General features: G+C 40.9%; 1 protein-coding gene across 4 annotated transcripts in view; it reads right to left on the bottom strand.

The window, feature by feature from the left end:
- The window catches only part of PLCB1 (phospholipase C beta 1), a 396,670-nt gene that overhangs the window by 368,577 nt on the left and 11,531 nt on the right, over nt 1–16,562 (bottom strand). For all 4 annotated transcript variants that reach the window (XM_054820497.1, XM_054820498.1, XM_054820500.1 and 1 more), the window contains exon 2: nt 15,486–15,563. In XM_054820497.1, coding sequence (XP_054676472.1) covers nt 15,486–15,563 — 78 coding nt within the window. The remainder of the gene's footprint in view (nt 1–15,485; nt 15,564–16,562) is intronic.

A 16,562-nucleotide genomic window follows, 5' to 3' on the forward strand; every position in this document is an offset into this window, starting at 1 on the left:
CCTTAGACTGAACGTAATTAGTCTCATTCTGCAAGTTATCCTATTTAATTTTATATACACATACAAAATCAAGTATGAAAAAATAATTTAAAAAAATAAAAATGAGGGAGTATATCTGCTTTGCAAATAGTCCTGAGACAAGACCCATTCTCAAGAAGGAAGAGCTCCTCCACATCCCTAACAAACAGGGCAAGTGAGTGCCTGAGCCATAAGTAGTTGTTCTATCTCCTCCGGTGCCCCTACAACATGTTGGGGTACATATAACTGTAACCCCTGGGCTTCCTTGATTAAAGGAGAGGTAACTACAACCTCCCCACTATGACCATCAGGGCAACTACCAGTCCCACTCAGAAAGCCCACATCCACTTCTCAGCCATGCGCAGCCTGGCTTGTACAATTCCACCCCGAGCTGACAGGTCAGACAGTTTTCCTTCCATAATAAATATCAAAGCCACAACTGCAGCAAGTTGCATCCTTAGGCAGCAATCAGTTCTCAGGGTTAGCAGGATGCATTCGTAAGCTGACTGGCAAGATTCCCTCTGAGAGCTCTTTCCAACCTAGTGCATCTGATGGGAGGGGGCAATGACAGATGATAGCGAGTGATCATCTGTCACTGCCCATGAGAGCTATACTAGCTCACAAAATTATCACTGTTGCAATTCTTGCAAGCCAGCAGAAGGGAACAGAACAAAAGTGAACAGCATCAACTGACTGGTAATAACCCCCTTCACCCCTAAGTGGAGTCCTTTTAATGCTCACAGGTAATTCTATTCAGTCCAATCTCCATTCTGCTGAAACATCCAAGTTAAATTGAGTTTTGTTATTTCCCAGATGTTGTTGAGCTTCAAAGCCTGGTACCTTCTCCTTGCACACACCTCTCTTACGCAGAAACACATTACTGGTATATTCAAACTCCATAAATGCTGTTCACATGCATGAAGAGCTCACTGCCTAGCCAGAGAAAGGAAGGCTCTCTGCCAATAAAAAACATAGATGGGAGAGAAAGGGCCTCTTATTTAGCAAGCCACAAGGCAATTCTTTTCTTAATCCTATGAAGCTTGTGTCTTGTATTTACTAGACCTGCAATGGGGACAAAAAGTAGCTTTTCCAGTTTGGGTCTTCAACTTGAAATGATGTTATTTTGTTTGGCATATGACTCTACAGCTCATAACACACTTGTTCCCGTGTTCTCAGGCTAATTCTGTAAATCGTTAAGAGTATAATTAATGATATCAATATATGAACATTCAGACCACCCAACAATCTATATTCCCAACATAAAGGCAAGCCAATTAAACAACATATCTAATGATGCTAGGATATTATACTAATGGAGCAGATTTTACAATTTCTGAAACAGTCCATTAAGATTATGAACAGTCCATTATGAAGTGCTTTTAATTCTCCTACTTCTTCTCTTACTCTTTCAGTCATACTCATATAATTCGCATCTTTTTAGTCTCTGGGGAATTTACTGTCAATTTACAATGCCCTCATGATTCAGAGATTATCCTCACATTGGTGTCATCATCATGTAGATTACATTCAAATGTACAAAATTAATACACAGCTGAAACAGCTCAGTTTCACCAACCTCAGATAGAGATGTTACAGCCCCATGCTTCAAATCCCTCTTTTGAATCAGGCAAAGTGAGACTGGGGCGTAAGTCTCTCTAGACCTTGAGGGATCTTGCACTGGTCAGTCACTCTCTTATTTTATACAACAGGAAAACTGAAGCATGCTGTTCTCACTCTAGGAAAAGTTTCACAGAAGAAAATCTAGTCAGAGTCATCAGCTGCATGCTTCATTTCCACCTCTTTCTTTTTCTATTCACCTCCCAACCCACTCTGGAAGCAGGAGGTGCAACCTGCCAGGCACTACCGTGCTCTGCAGTGCGCAAAGCTGAATGACAGACTCAAGCCTGAGAATCCCAGGAGGCAAATGCAACTCCAGGTGCTGGTCATCTGTGCTTCAGGGGCCACAGTCCGAGGCCACACAAAATTGCAACAGCAATGTGAGCCACACATGTCTTAAGTCTTACGACACAGGACTGTTTTAGCAAGTTTGGACTCGTATTTCAAGTCTCTCAAATCCTCAGATGCCAACAGTGTCTGAAAGTCATCTACAGAGCACCCTTTTGTGTTACTACTGATATCAAAGAACTATTCCTTAGGCTCTGAGCTGAGACTGTTGCAGACTGGCACTTTTGACTTAATTCATTAAAATTACCGTTTTTGTCTCTGATAATATAATACCATAGCAACAAATGAGAAGCTCCAAATTATACACGTGACTGAAAGGAAGTGCATAGTTCCTGTATACACAAACTTTGATCTACTGCAGGATGGTCAACAGCATCTGTTACTCTAATATCCCACATTATTATAGCCATTTAGCTAAACAGATCATAAAAAGATTGTTCCATTAGCCATCTTCCTGGCATAACTCCAGGGAAGTTGCTCAGTGGCCATGACTGAGTACCAGCATAAATCTAAAGGATTTGAATGGATGGCGGTGGCTAAATGCCTGCATTCTTCTATGGTACGAGCCTTATGTTGTTATTTCCCAGCTTACATTTTTAGCTACAATATTATACATGAATTTGAGCACTCTAAAGAAGGTGACACAAAGTGACATGTCATACACAATGATGGTTGTAATTGCCAGTCCAACCATATGCAAGTCTCCTTCACATGTTAAACCTGCTCTGAAGGCAATCTCTGAAGAGCCGTTTTAACATAACATGGATGTATCACAGCTGCACAACCCGTGTGCATTGTACAACCCATCCAGAAACCAAAATGAAATGGCAAAAGCCGTCCTTCTGCACAGGCAAAATTTCTGCATGAGAAAACAGACCATGCCCAGGAAACTCAGATATGAATCAAGACAGAGCTGTGTACATGCATTCTGTCGGTTCTGCATGAAGCAGAATTTGAGGCAGGAGGAGCAATGAGAGGAAGGAGGACACACAATTTTAGCCTGAACCCCAGTAAGTCCTGCATGAAATGCCAGCGATGGGGAGGAGCTTTACTCCATGTTATGAAATGTTTTATGTTACTTCTCAACCAAGAGAAAAGGCACTTTCAAGGAATAGATAATTCTCCCCTTACACAAAGGCTATGAAGCCAGAACAATTTTTGTCAGTGAAACGTAGGAACACTATGGAGATGAGTGAAAATACATCAGACATATTTCAGTCTGCAAGTCAGAATGACTGACTTGACCTCCAGCTTTATCTTACCTATACCCCCTTCCCATGTACCATTCTTGAGTTCAGTAGAAATATTAATTGAAAATTCAACTTATGTGAAAGAGGGACCTAAATCTGGATATGCAACACACTGATATGCAAAGATACTGGTACGAGTTGTCAGTGACAAGCTACATCTGCAGTCAGTACACTGAAAGCCTACTTCTGGCAGCAGAAAAGCAGTGCCACTTTTCAAACTGATTTTCCACATTTTAAAATATACTGTATGCAAGTCTAATGAGAGAAGCTTTTCACCTCATCCATCTAGTATGCATGACATCATTATGCTCAAAGAGTACTACTGCTGCATCTCTGACAGGCTCTTCCCAGCAACTTTCACTGGCAAAAATGGCTCTATGTTTCTGTCTTCCAGTATGTCTGCAAAAGCATACAGTGCAAAGCCAGAGATTTATCTGAGGTAATTTTAGACTATGACACTTACTGATAACATTCTACATGAATAAGCAAACTTACTCTGCATACAAGTAGTTTACAACAAACTCTAAACCACACACTGCAGAGTAGATGTACTTTGCACCTACAGAAAGTATACTGTCTACAGAGTTCCTCCGAATACAAATTTTACAGGGCACTGATAGACACATATTATTTAAAACACAATTGTTAAAGCATTTTTCTTTGCTGTCAAGTATCAGTTACTTATTAGCCACCTCACTGAATTATGGACCATTGTATTATTATAACCAATCACATTGCTTTTGAGGCAACACTAGTAAAAAGCCATTGTGGATCTGCACCTAAGGACAATTCAACTTCGGGGAAAAGCCTCGAGCTAGAGAAGTGAAAGGCAAAGGTCCAGCTATCTTCAAATCCCAAAAGTATCACAGCAACTAGCTATCTTCCTGGGGCAGGGGGAGCATATATGATATTTAACGATCCAGTCTAGTTGTCTACTGTGGTATGTGACTGCTAGGAAGGGGATGACAATTGCAAGACTCAGACTGCCCTTGGAACGGCACTGTTGCTGCTCAACACACATGATACCAGTTTCCCCACAGCATGTTTGGGAGCTTTTCATTACATTTGCCTAGGTCAGCTGTGAGTTAGCTTTCAATAAACAGTACTCAAAATAGCTGGCAGCACAGCTGTGCAGTATCAGCTAACCCACGGACTTCTCCAATTCTGAGGCAGACTCTCATCTGGAGCAGCCAGGGACGTACTGCCAGCCAGTTAGCAGCACACTGCTAGTCTGATGGTGTCTGCACAGGTTGTAGCCGCAGCAGTAGCAAAAGGCTCAGTAAAGGCACGCCATGACCGGCCTTGAAATCAGGGGTAGGTTCTGGTCATCCCCAGCCCCCAGACAGTACAAGAGCTCTTTGGGATGTGGCACAGGGGTAGAATTTCACTTGTGACGTATAACTGCAGCCTTGAAATAGCAATGTTATATATACCCCCCCACCCCCCAGACAAAATTGTTATTGGGCTAACTGGACAGCCGAGTGTTTAATGTGCCCTGGAGATTCAGGATTTAAATACGTTCTTCAACCACTAACAGTTCTCTTGTACAATAGTACACCTTGCTCCTCTCACACAATGCAGAGTGCATCTTGGATAAAGGGATGTGTCAGTCTTAAATGCAGACTCAATCTCCACACCAAAAATTCAGATACTGTAAATTACTTTTCCTGGGATACGAATGAAGACAGAAACCTAAACCTTCTATGTCACAGCCCCTACTCCTTCCCCCCAAGGCAACTGCATGGGGAACAACTCAACATCACTAGAGCTACAGTGTCATAAACTAGGTATCAGAGATGAGAACATATGCCTATTATTGTTTTCTGTTAATAACTGAAGGATGGACAATGACGTCAAGAAGTCAGAATACACTGGAAAATGTGCCTGCATGGAAAGAGTAATTAGAAAAAGTAATGAAGATGAATACTCATTTCCTGCCTGGTGAAGAGCCCTAACTCTGAGCAGGCAAAAAAAGGAGGTTTGCCTACTGACAGCACATGTGTGTGCACACGTGCACAAAATGCAGCCAGAGGAAGGCACAGCCTCTTCAGGTACAGTCTCCCTTTTTTCGGGGGCTTGACATGCTCCAGAGCTAGTTCAGATTTTTAGTAGCAAAATCACTGCCTGTGGAGCGGCACAAAACATCAGGAAAATGGAAAGCTAGACTGCAGACAAGAGTATATACACACCACTGGCAGAGGCTGCCTGCAGATTTTACAGACCTTCTAATTCAGCAGAATATTTGGAGGAGACTGATAATGTACACAGCATCCGCATAGTTACAAACGCTCAAAAATAACAGCCGCACAGACACACAGAGTGAACCTAAAACTCCTATGATGTGTAGTCCCAGTACTGGGATACCTAATAAAAGTTGTCATTAAAGCAAAGAAGATGGGACTGAAAGACAATTCTCTATGAGAGGATTCTACAGAGTTTCTTCTGTCCTTATATACCCAAAATCAAAAAGGAAGTCAGTGTTGTACGATGGAGTACATCGTTGCCACTGTACATACAGGCCAAGAGCTTTATCATTTCTGCTCTGTGTGATGTCAACTGCAAGTGTGCAGAGCTGCTGTAAAATACCAAGACTGCAGGAATAAGCAAAAAGCAGGAGAGGGAAACAGGTCAAGTCCACATTTTTAATGGTAAAAAGCCTTAAAGCAAGTAAGACAAGGTTTAGTGCAAAACTGACATTTATTGCCATTCACTTGTATTTCAAGAACTTTTTTCAACTCCTTAAAATAAAAGGAACCAAAACTTCCAAACACCTTTATCACATAACACTGATTGATTACTAGTGGATTGCATATGCTTACACAGGAACATCGCATACATGGAGACAGAATATATGTTATTTAAAGATCATTATTTTCAGTGCACTATCTCTTAAAGAAGGCTTTTTTATTTAAAAAAAAAAGCCAAAAAAAACCCAAAAAACAAAAACCACCAAACCAAAAACCACAACACTGAAAGCATAGTGGGGAGGAGAAACAGCTAGCATATGAAGCATTAAAGAGAAATACCTGAATTGGCAGAGCTTCAGCAGAGAAGGCAACCTGACAGGTATGCTGAGAGATCAGTTATCCTCCCAACCATCAGGAAATCTGATGTCCTAGAAGCCAGTTTTTGAACTGTGCTAATAATAGGTCTGCCAGCAAAGCCGTGCTGCATATTCAACCAAATCTATGTACAAGCTGCAGGCACGAACACAAGAGACTTTTTTAATTAAGGGACTGAAGGACAGCTTATTACACACCATTGTCTCTATTTGCCCCAAGCCCTTCTCAGCTAGAAGACATGAGCATCTCCAACACCAGAGCACACGTACTGCACTGGGTTGGAACTGTGCTGCACCAGGTGCTAACTAGGCAGTAACACAGCATCTCTGCTCCAGCCCTACTCACAGAGGGCTTCTAAAATAGACAAAGTCAGGGCAGAACTGGAAACAGGCACAGGGATGCAGAGCAGCCCATTGCTCAGTTATGGCAAATCATGACCAAGAAAAGGCAAGTACCCAGGTCTCCCGACTGCCAGCTGTTTCCTAAAAGCATGTATTGCTATTAGTTAAGGGCAAGTATATACTGAAACATTACATGACGATATGACCTGATGAGATGGGAATGGGAAGAAAATTCTTAATTAAGTCACATAGCATTTGAAAGCTTGACAGACATCCATTGAAGTCACTTTAGCATATGTTAGTCAATTTGGCCCCAAGTTTTCTTCACGCAAAATATTTACACTGAAAATTGTAACAACAGAACAATTTCCAGCAGCCAGATCATGAAGGTAGGTCTATTGCACAAAAACTCATTTCCTTTTTTTTTTTTAATAACATTTACAGTTGGCTACAGTCAAAGCTTACCAAGTCTCAGCCCATCAAAAAAAAAAAAGACAACCTACAATTTCATCTTTATAGGAAAGTTCACAACCCACTTTCAATTTGACAGCAAGGATAATATTCTTGCATATCACAAAATATCTTAGGACTGTTCTCAGTACCTGAGAAATCAACAGTACCTAAATTTGGATTACTCCAAGGTCATCTTCCCTTTTTGAAGTTCTTTGGCTTCCCCATTTTAGAAACTGGACTTGTGTTATAGATTAAACCCAAAACTCATCTTCTGTTCCTGTCTCCCTCACAACGATAAGGGAGATATTTAGCAGTGGGAAATGCTTGTTAGAGATCTTCTTTGTTTGATGTAGTACCATTTCCCTAATGGGCCTTGAACAATTTCCATGTTTTGAAAGCAGACAGATTTCCTTTTAAAAAGGAAATCAGCAGTCTGATGGAAAGTTGACCTCCATGAAATATTTCCTTCCATTTTCACTATCTGTGACAATCCCCTACCACCTTCCCCATCTTCTTTAATTCCACTCGCATGTTGATTTTTAAGCAGTTGTGAAAAAAAAACATGAGCCACAACTTCCAGGTGACCATGAACTGTTGCCTAGGCTGACTCCCCTACTGCTTTAACTGTTAAGCTAGAAGTTTTCCCACTTCAAAATACAGCAAGCTTTTTTCCACTTTCAAAAGATCTCTGTAGCATAAGCCAGCAAAGAGGCAGTGTTCTTCACCGACAAAGGCACTGGTTCACAGTTTCCAGCATGGACTGATCAGTATGGGTGTTAGAAATAAATAACAGCACATAAGCTAAACTCCTAGGTACTGCCTTTAGAGATACAGGTGAGGAGTTATTTCTATATTAAAGAGAAAGCAAATGCCTGCAGGTGAACTTTCCAGGATTACCACTTGGGCTGCTATCAGAACTAGCAGCTCAACCTTTGAATGCTTTACCCTCAGCTGCTTCAAGCCAGTGTCAGGGCCCCCAAGCTGAAAACTTGTTACGGGTTAGTTAGCTTCTCTACTTTTGAGAAGTTGACTTGTGCTGCTTATCGCACATCTGCATCTTCACTGGAGGAAGAACTCACCTTTAGGGTTTCCCTTGTGATTTCTGCACCGCTCAGTCTACTCACTACTCAGTTACAACAGTCTTTAACAAGCATTGCATCCTTGAAGAGATTCTCTTCCTTTTCCCATTAAAAATGTGACTGACATACAAATTTGGATGTCAATATTTATGGGTCATTTTCTTATCCAAAAACTGGCATTTGTATTCCAGCAATGACATGCCTGGTCTCAAGCTTTTAATGCCACTATGGCAGCTCCTAACATTACACCTCAAATTCATCAATCAAGACAACTGCAAAATCCAGGCAAAGGCTCAGATTACTTGCTGTGCCACCACTGTTATTTTACTAGCTGCTTCAGGTTCACTCCCAATTTCCAGTGTCATTGAGAAGCAAAACTTCACTACAGGTCCCTGTCTGAGTGGAGTCCTCATCCAGATTTCCACTGAAAACTACTCTGTGCCACCTCTTCCAGCCTGTGATTGACTTGTTTTGAAAAAGAGATTCCAACCCAACTCCATCTAATCATGCCAAAAGACTAGCATCACCTCCTTAGGTGTCCACCTTCAAGAGGCCAAAAGCCCTCTCTCCTTAAATTTCCAGCTGAAATATCGCAAGTGACCCATGCCCTCAAAAATCAACGGCAATCCACCCATAGCTTCCCGCTCAGTTCACACACACAGTAAATGGATAAAGGAATAGTGTCACAGGGAGCAAGTCTTGAGCAACACCCTTCATGAAATGAATTTAACTTCCCCTTCAGTTGGAAAGGATTATAATCTGATATCACAAGGGTCCTTCTGATAAGAAACTTTCCTAGCTTTGGTATTATTTCCATTCACACCAGTTTGACACCAGAGAATGTGCGTATGTAGATTATACATAATGTTTTTACAGAAGTCCATGAAGAAGCACCACAAGTGCTTTCTCAGAGCACTGAGAAAACAAGTAATCTAATACAGACTTTGCTACTAATAAACAAAACAACCCCATTCCATAAAGACCTAAATATACAAGTCTTTTTTGGTGCCTGGTAGAATGCCAGTGTGGCACATGGATCCAAGTTGTTCTGACTCCTGTGTTTTGCACCTACAGCAAAGGCGAATCTATTCATATACAAAACCTGTGATAGAGGCCTGTGTATCCAATATTCATTATCAAACTGAATTAACAATAAGAGATGTTGACTGCTGAAATGCTAGAGATGCTAAAAGAATGAGGAAGAAGAGTGAGTTTTTCATTGTACATGTTAAAATAATCCCTTATGTGGAGAGACTTGCACCATCTTTTCTTATTCAATTAATGATAGTTATAATCTCAGTTCTTCAAAAGGTCTAGTTATTTAGCTTTTTTTCCTTCCTTTTACATGCCAGAAAGAGAAGTGTGAATACATGTTTAATGATGCATTTCTTGGATGTTGTCAGCAGTGAGATGCATCACTGAGTAACCTTGCTCCTGAATAAATTAAGCCAAACAGCTGAGGTTTGGAGCAGGTATTTTTAAACCTAGTACTATTAAATATTACATTCTTCTCATTAAATTATTTGGTATATTTTAAGTATTGATATATTAACTTTAGCCTTTATTGTTTGCTTGTCAAATGTACTGTAAAACCTATACAGATGTAATGAAAAGATCTTTGACCCATAGGGCAGTACAAATATTGACCCAATTGTTTTAAAGCCCCGATTCAAAACAGACACAAAAGAACTCTCTTAAATAACACAGCCAAAATCCTCAGCAGCTGGAAAAATGCCACATCATCTTTCATTTGGATGAGGGCAATGGGATCGCCACAGAATTTACAAACGTGCTGAAGCCAAGTCTAATCCTACAGAATCCTACCTACAGACCTCAGGTTCTACTTCACATATTCTGTGGTCTGTATTGGGTTTTCAGGCCCAGAGAAACTCACGATCAGCTCAGGACACAAGAGGGGAAGGATCCTCCAGGTCAGAAAAATCCTGTCCTCTTATCATAAGGAACCACTTCATGCAGTCTCATGAAATGAGAAAGCTCCAGCTCAAGGTACAGTATTATTGCTAGAGGCTCTTGTAGCAAGCTCATATTCTGTGGCTGAGTTACAGCACGTTAGTACCAGTTCTGTCAGGGATGTTCACACATAAATATAGGCCTACCCCTTTAAGAGGAGAAACTACCCCCGCTCCTTCCCTTGAAAACTGCAAAACTGTCATTACTAAAAAGCTATACAGATCGAGTCTCTCTGCCTTTAGATATCCTCAGCCTGTCACTCTGAGCAAGCCAGAGCTGGGGTAAACAGCTGTCTGTAGGTACTTCTGTACCGCTGTGGTCTCACCACCTCACCTTCTCTCAAAGACACTTAAAAGCTTGAGGTATGAATTATGCAAGCTAGACTGAAGCAGGGACTCCTTCTGGCTAAACCGTTCAGTTGGGCTGCGCTACTGCTTTAATTGCAACCGGCAGAGGAGGGAAGCTTCAGCCACACATCCCCTCCTATGAGGTAAGTATCACCTCAGCACTTGCAGGAGTTTCTCAACACAAACTTCCTTTGGACAAGTGGGATCATCATCTGTTTACAATAGCATTTCTGCAGAAGGCATTAGAAATCGCTGTTGGCTTCCTGGGACTGAACTCTTATGTTTAGTTTCATGGCACAGACTGTTAGCTGATCTCTTTTCACGGTGCTGTGGATGAGACTGCGTCTGCATCCTCTGTATTTTCAGCATGCTGCCATGTCACTGTAGTTACCTAGCTTTAAAAATAAAGAGGAATAAATCAGTATGTGCTAGTGAGATGAAGAGGATGGCATATTATACCATCCTCAGACTTTTAAAAACCTAAATGGCTCCACCATAAAAGCAATTAGTTGCTTTCCTCCTTTTACTCCTTTTCTTCGGCAGTGTCAGAACTGCACTGAGTCAATGGCTAAGTGTCTTCTCCTAACATCCATTTGATTGTGTAACCATAACTTCCAGGTAAAGGATGCAAGAATATTAATGCACAAACCTTCTGACAACACATTTCTTCTCCTATGCTGCCTATGCATCTGTTGATATATTTATTCATAGACACAAATCACAGTCCTTCTCTGGCTTTGCTCTGCTAGCTAGGCTAGACACACCAAACGCTTCCAGCCTCTTCTCATCTCCTGAGAAATGGGTTTTACTATTGCTCCTTTTTATTCTAGTAGACTTTCTCTTCACCTGGTCGAGTTTTGATTTATCTTTCTTCAACGCTCATGACCAGAATAAGAACAAATGGAATAAATGGCATTCCATTTTTAAAAAAAGTAGCAAGGAATTGAGATATGTTTTAGTCAGGTCATAAAAATACAACAATGCAATGAATGTTGTCCGGTTTTGCTATAGTTAAGAAACATTACAGAAACAATAAGATATGTAACAGACGCTAGCTTGTCACATTAATTAATTTTTCTTTTTTAAAACCCATGTTGAGAATCATTCAAGTAATAATATAAAATCAGCTAGCACTCTGCATACAGATGAAGCAAATATTCCAGAATCTTCAGCAACAAAAGAATTTCATACTGAAAAATACAATTAAAATCAGAAAGCTGTCCTGCCATCTGTTTAGAACAAAAAGTTTTAAATTTCCTTGTTATCAGAAAATAGCAAAATGCTATGTATGATTTCATTTTGGAGGATTATCTTTACTGATGACAGTAAAATATACTTAAATATGCAAATATACAGTGTGTCGAACTGCAGGATACCACATTATTATTACCAAACTGTAAGATCAGAGCTTAAATGAACTTAACAGCCCTTCACTGCAGGTGTGACCACACCAGGATGGGCAGCTAAGGTGAACCTAGCACACAAAAATCAAAAGAGAAATGGCCTGTGGTCAGAAGAACCTGTGTGCATTTTCGTCCTAGGCTGAAAACTGTTTACTCTGCTGATAAAGTCTTTCAAACAGAGAAGTCTGATCAACCACTTTTTAATATGTCTCTTGTTAGTATTCAAAAGCAGTCGTGCTGGACCTGGGTACCTGGCATGACACACTGGAGCCAGCCCAAACATAATTAAATGGTCAAATGACACAGAATCATGAAGAAATGAGCAAGGTACATGGATACTTATTTTGCATTGAAGGAGTCTTGAGCAATTAGTTTACTGTTTGCCTTGCCTATTAGTTGTCAGATGTCTGTTCTGCTGCAAAGCGGGCTTCTGGGGGCTCTTTGTCTCTTCAGCCTGCCTTCCTTCCAAGTTCTGTTCCTGCCCTTAGAAGTAAGTGCCAAGAAGATGGCTCCACTAAGCCCGGCTGCCACCGATATATCATACCACAAGAACGGCCTTCCTTACAGACCTTCACATGTGGCATAGGGTAAGTGGCATGGATCCTCACAGGGCTGAAACTACAGACCACGGATGATTTATTAGGAACGTATGGCTCCTGCAAGCCAACTAGGAAATTTGCTACTAACTTACTTATCAGAAAGCTACAGGGGACAGCAAGTTAAGAGTCCACACTGGTCACATATATAAAACTTCTTGGTAAGAATTACTTTATTGGCAGCCTTTTTGACCCACTTCAGTGTTACCCAGACTTGCCAATTGGGCTGCAAACCCCGGGAGGACCGCTGATTCACGGAGAACTACAAGACGGGGTCAGTGACAATGATGGAGGGCTGCAATGAACATGCATCTTTACCAGGAACTTTGAGCTCTGACTGCATGAAGAACAATTTAAAGGACTGCCCAGATACACTGCTAGACACCAGACACTACGTATTGTTTGCCTTTCTCTGCAATGGAAGAAACAGAAAAGCAAGGGAACAAGGAAACAATGAAAGAAGCAGCTCAACCAGCCAACAAGTTAGAGAAAGCTGCAGAGCTACAACCACCAGTTCTCTAAGCTAAATAAAAATTTAACACAAGAGGAGTGGTTTTTTGGTTTGGTTCCCCCCCTCCCTTCCCACCCCCGCCGCAGTGATTCATATAATTTTTGTATAACTTTACTGAGAAGGCAACAGCAACCAAAGGAGACAGATTCCTAATTTAAAAGCCATACCATTTTCCAGGCAGTAATTTACTGCTTTGTACAGCATCTGGCAAACAGGACAGTGAAATGGCTAGAAAGATTGCTGCGACTCGTGCCTTGTCTCCATACCCATTTGTAGTCAGCTCCCAGGAAAATGTGTCTGACCAAGGATGCTGGCAGGCAGGCTTCTCTCAGTTCATCGCTTTGTTTAGCAAGGCCTATCCTTCCATACTCAGAAAATAACAGGCCCTGGTTATGACAAAAGCAACTGCTTAAAAAAAAAAAATAGCTAGGAGAAAAAAAGAGAAAGCAATTACACAGAGGGTATGTTGTCCTGATATTATTTCTTCACGTCGTTCCACAGTCATCACAGGATCTCTTTACACAGAGAAGGAAATGAAGAGAATTTCCTATGTAACCTCCTTATTTAAATATATTTGTAATTTCACAATAAACATGAACCAAACCATTCTCTGCAAAAGCAGAAAGTGGCATTTCCTTCCTGCTCCTTGCACTATCAGCACCCCAATAGAAATATATTTACTTTCCTTAAATAGACATTGCTAGGATGGGGTTAGAAACAAGCTTCACCTACTTGTCATGAATTATTAACCAAAAAAAACTCCTCTTGTTGCCCTTTACAAAGGCTTGATTTGCAAGTTTAAAAATCAAACTGACACTTACGTCTCTTGTACAAATACCCAACCTTTTAAAAAATGCTCTGAGCATTATAAATACATTTTTTCATGAATATGAGAACAACAATTCTATAAATAGCTATTCTTCACAGAATTGCTTCAAGACATTGTTTTTACAGACAACAGTAGGAAACTGAAGGAGGTCTTGGTGCCAAACATATTAAAAGTGAAATAAACTCTCCAATCAATTCCAGGTTTCCATTTATTATTAAAGTTCACCGTTATTTTTCAGCTTATACAATTAGTTTATGCAAGGGAAGGAACAAAACAGAAGACTGCACTGTGTTCTGGCACAGCTACTGGGTTGGTGTAAATCAGTCATAGCCTTCAGCTTCTGAAGGCATTCACTTTGCTTCTTTGGGCAGTAATTTAACAACTCCAGACTGTCAACAGCTGAACCCGCTATTAACCACCACCACCTTGTACACGCACAAGCAAAGAAAGGCAAGGTTTTTATTATAGCTCCATGATATGATTTCCAAATACACTGACTCAAAACTGTGCTCCATCTCCTCTAAAAAGCAAACATAGGAAGATAAATATGATCTAATGTAATAGCAAATTGCCTGTACAGTCTGTACATTTAATGGTTGCTATCTCCTCAAGCAATTTTTGCACTGGTATCTAAACATAAAATCAAGAGGAACTCCTGAAAAAACAGCTACACAACCGGTAAACCGCGTTTCTGTAGCCAGAATACTACAAGTACGTATTTAGTCGTTTTGGCATATACTCCAACACAATGCCAAAGCTCAAGCGCTACCAAGTTCTAACACCATTTTCAACAGGGAGCCCGTACAAGCACTTACTTCATGAGTACTTGAAAATTCATCTGTTAAAAAAAAAAAAAAAAAAAAAGAGGAGGAACCCATGCAGTTCCTAGTTCTGATACAGTATTTTGCTATAACAACTGCAACTGTGATTTGCTATTATATATCTGATATGCTATATGAAACAAACTGCACCCAATTGCTCAGGGTATTGATACTCTTTCACCCCAGTGCAGCTCCACAGTCTCCAACAGCTGGAAACACAGCAGTGCTGATTTCAAGGGGTGATACGGATGTGAAACTGGAGTAACACAGCGATGAATCAGGCCATGAGTTTTCCCAACAGCTCCACAGCCATAATAGTGATCTAAGTATACTGGAATGTTTTTAAAAGAAAGTAAGTGTCCAGCGAGGATTAGCAAGAACTTAGTGACGTGGCCCACCAGGCATGGCCAGGGAGCACATGGGAGTTCAGGAGGAAGAATTCAAAGGGAGTTCTGGCCTCTGGGAATTCCGGGTCTGCTGTGCACCACAGCCAAAATCCTCAGCGTATGGAAGGCAGGACAGAGAAACCACAAGCCAACTATGAACCACAACAGCATCCCAAATGGATCCTTGCCTGTAAACCAGGACAATTAGAGACCCTGCTGGCCATCAGATCATTAACATGGCTGGAAATTACCAAGTCTTCCATTCATCTCTCCAAGTTCACTAGGGATGAGCCACAGGCCTGTTGTATTTGGTCCCCAGAAGAGCAGAGGAACATATGCTGATGTAATCCTTGTCTGCTGTGCCAGGACTGGCATGCAAAGCCTCCTGACTCCTGCCCATCAACCCACAATAAACAGAAAGAACCATTCTGGAGCAGGAACCTTTTCTCTTACCTTATTTTGATCTGTCCAGTAAAAGAAAAATCCCTGTGGATCTGTTCTGAGAATAATTGGAGTCACAACAGTGGAGTCCTGGAAGAAAAAAAGGACAAACAAAAAAAAAAAATCTATGTCAGCGCACAGAACACATAATTATGCACTAACTGCTTTGCCACCCATATTAATGAATTGCAACATCTAGAAATTACCCTGAAGGTATCACTAGCGAGATGTCACTAAAAGAATTTAGTATCACCTGCCTAATCTCCATTTTTCTGACATAACATATTTCCATTACTGAGAAGACAGCACTAAATAACTCCAGACTTGTCAACACATGGAGTTACTCCAGAAAAGCTGGAAGTAGATGAAGTTAAACAGACATAACACACTGTCAAGCTAGAGCCTACATAGTAAAGTACTATAGTTACCAGAAGTCTACTGCCCACCTTGATCCAAATTAACCTTCAGATATAAACAGCTAAACGTCTATAAGCTTTACTTTAACAAAGACTGAATTTGCCTAGGAAACCTGGAATAATATCCACTACAGTAAGACTTTTGTCAATTACTTTCCATTAGTTTTTTTCTACAATCCAACTATGAAGATACATTCCACCCCACCTCCAAATCAGTTTTAAACCTGTCCATTCTGGTAACATCTATAGCTCAGGTCGTTTCAAACCAAGTACATTTGGAAGTACTATAAGTAAGGCAGCCTGGTTTCCTACATATTCATGTCTTCTGACTGACAGCAGGCACCTGACTGGGGAGATACAAGCTCTAACTGAAGCCAATCCCGCAGGTGGCCATTCATTACATCTCTCACCCATCAGGACTCCCTGGTGCCTAACAATAAATGATATCAGTGCAGCCTGGTCCTAATAAGACCTAATAGGATTCCTCTTCTCTTTTCTCTACTATTTTTCATGACAACTGTAAAAACACTGTTGTCTTGAGACCTCTACCTGTTTGCCAAACTCAATTTAAAAAGTTACAGAGGGAGGCACTGAAAGGAGGAGGAAGACAGGCAGACAGAAAAATTACCTAAGCCTTATCTCCACAGGAAACCAGGCTAAACACACAATTCCA

This window comes from Grus americana, chromosome 3 (genome assembly GCF_028858705.1).
Source record: "Grus americana isolate bGruAme1 chromosome 3, bGruAme1.mat, whole genome shotgun sequence".
NCBI lineage: Eukaryota > Metazoa > Chordata > Aves > Gruiformes > Gruidae > Grus > Grus americana.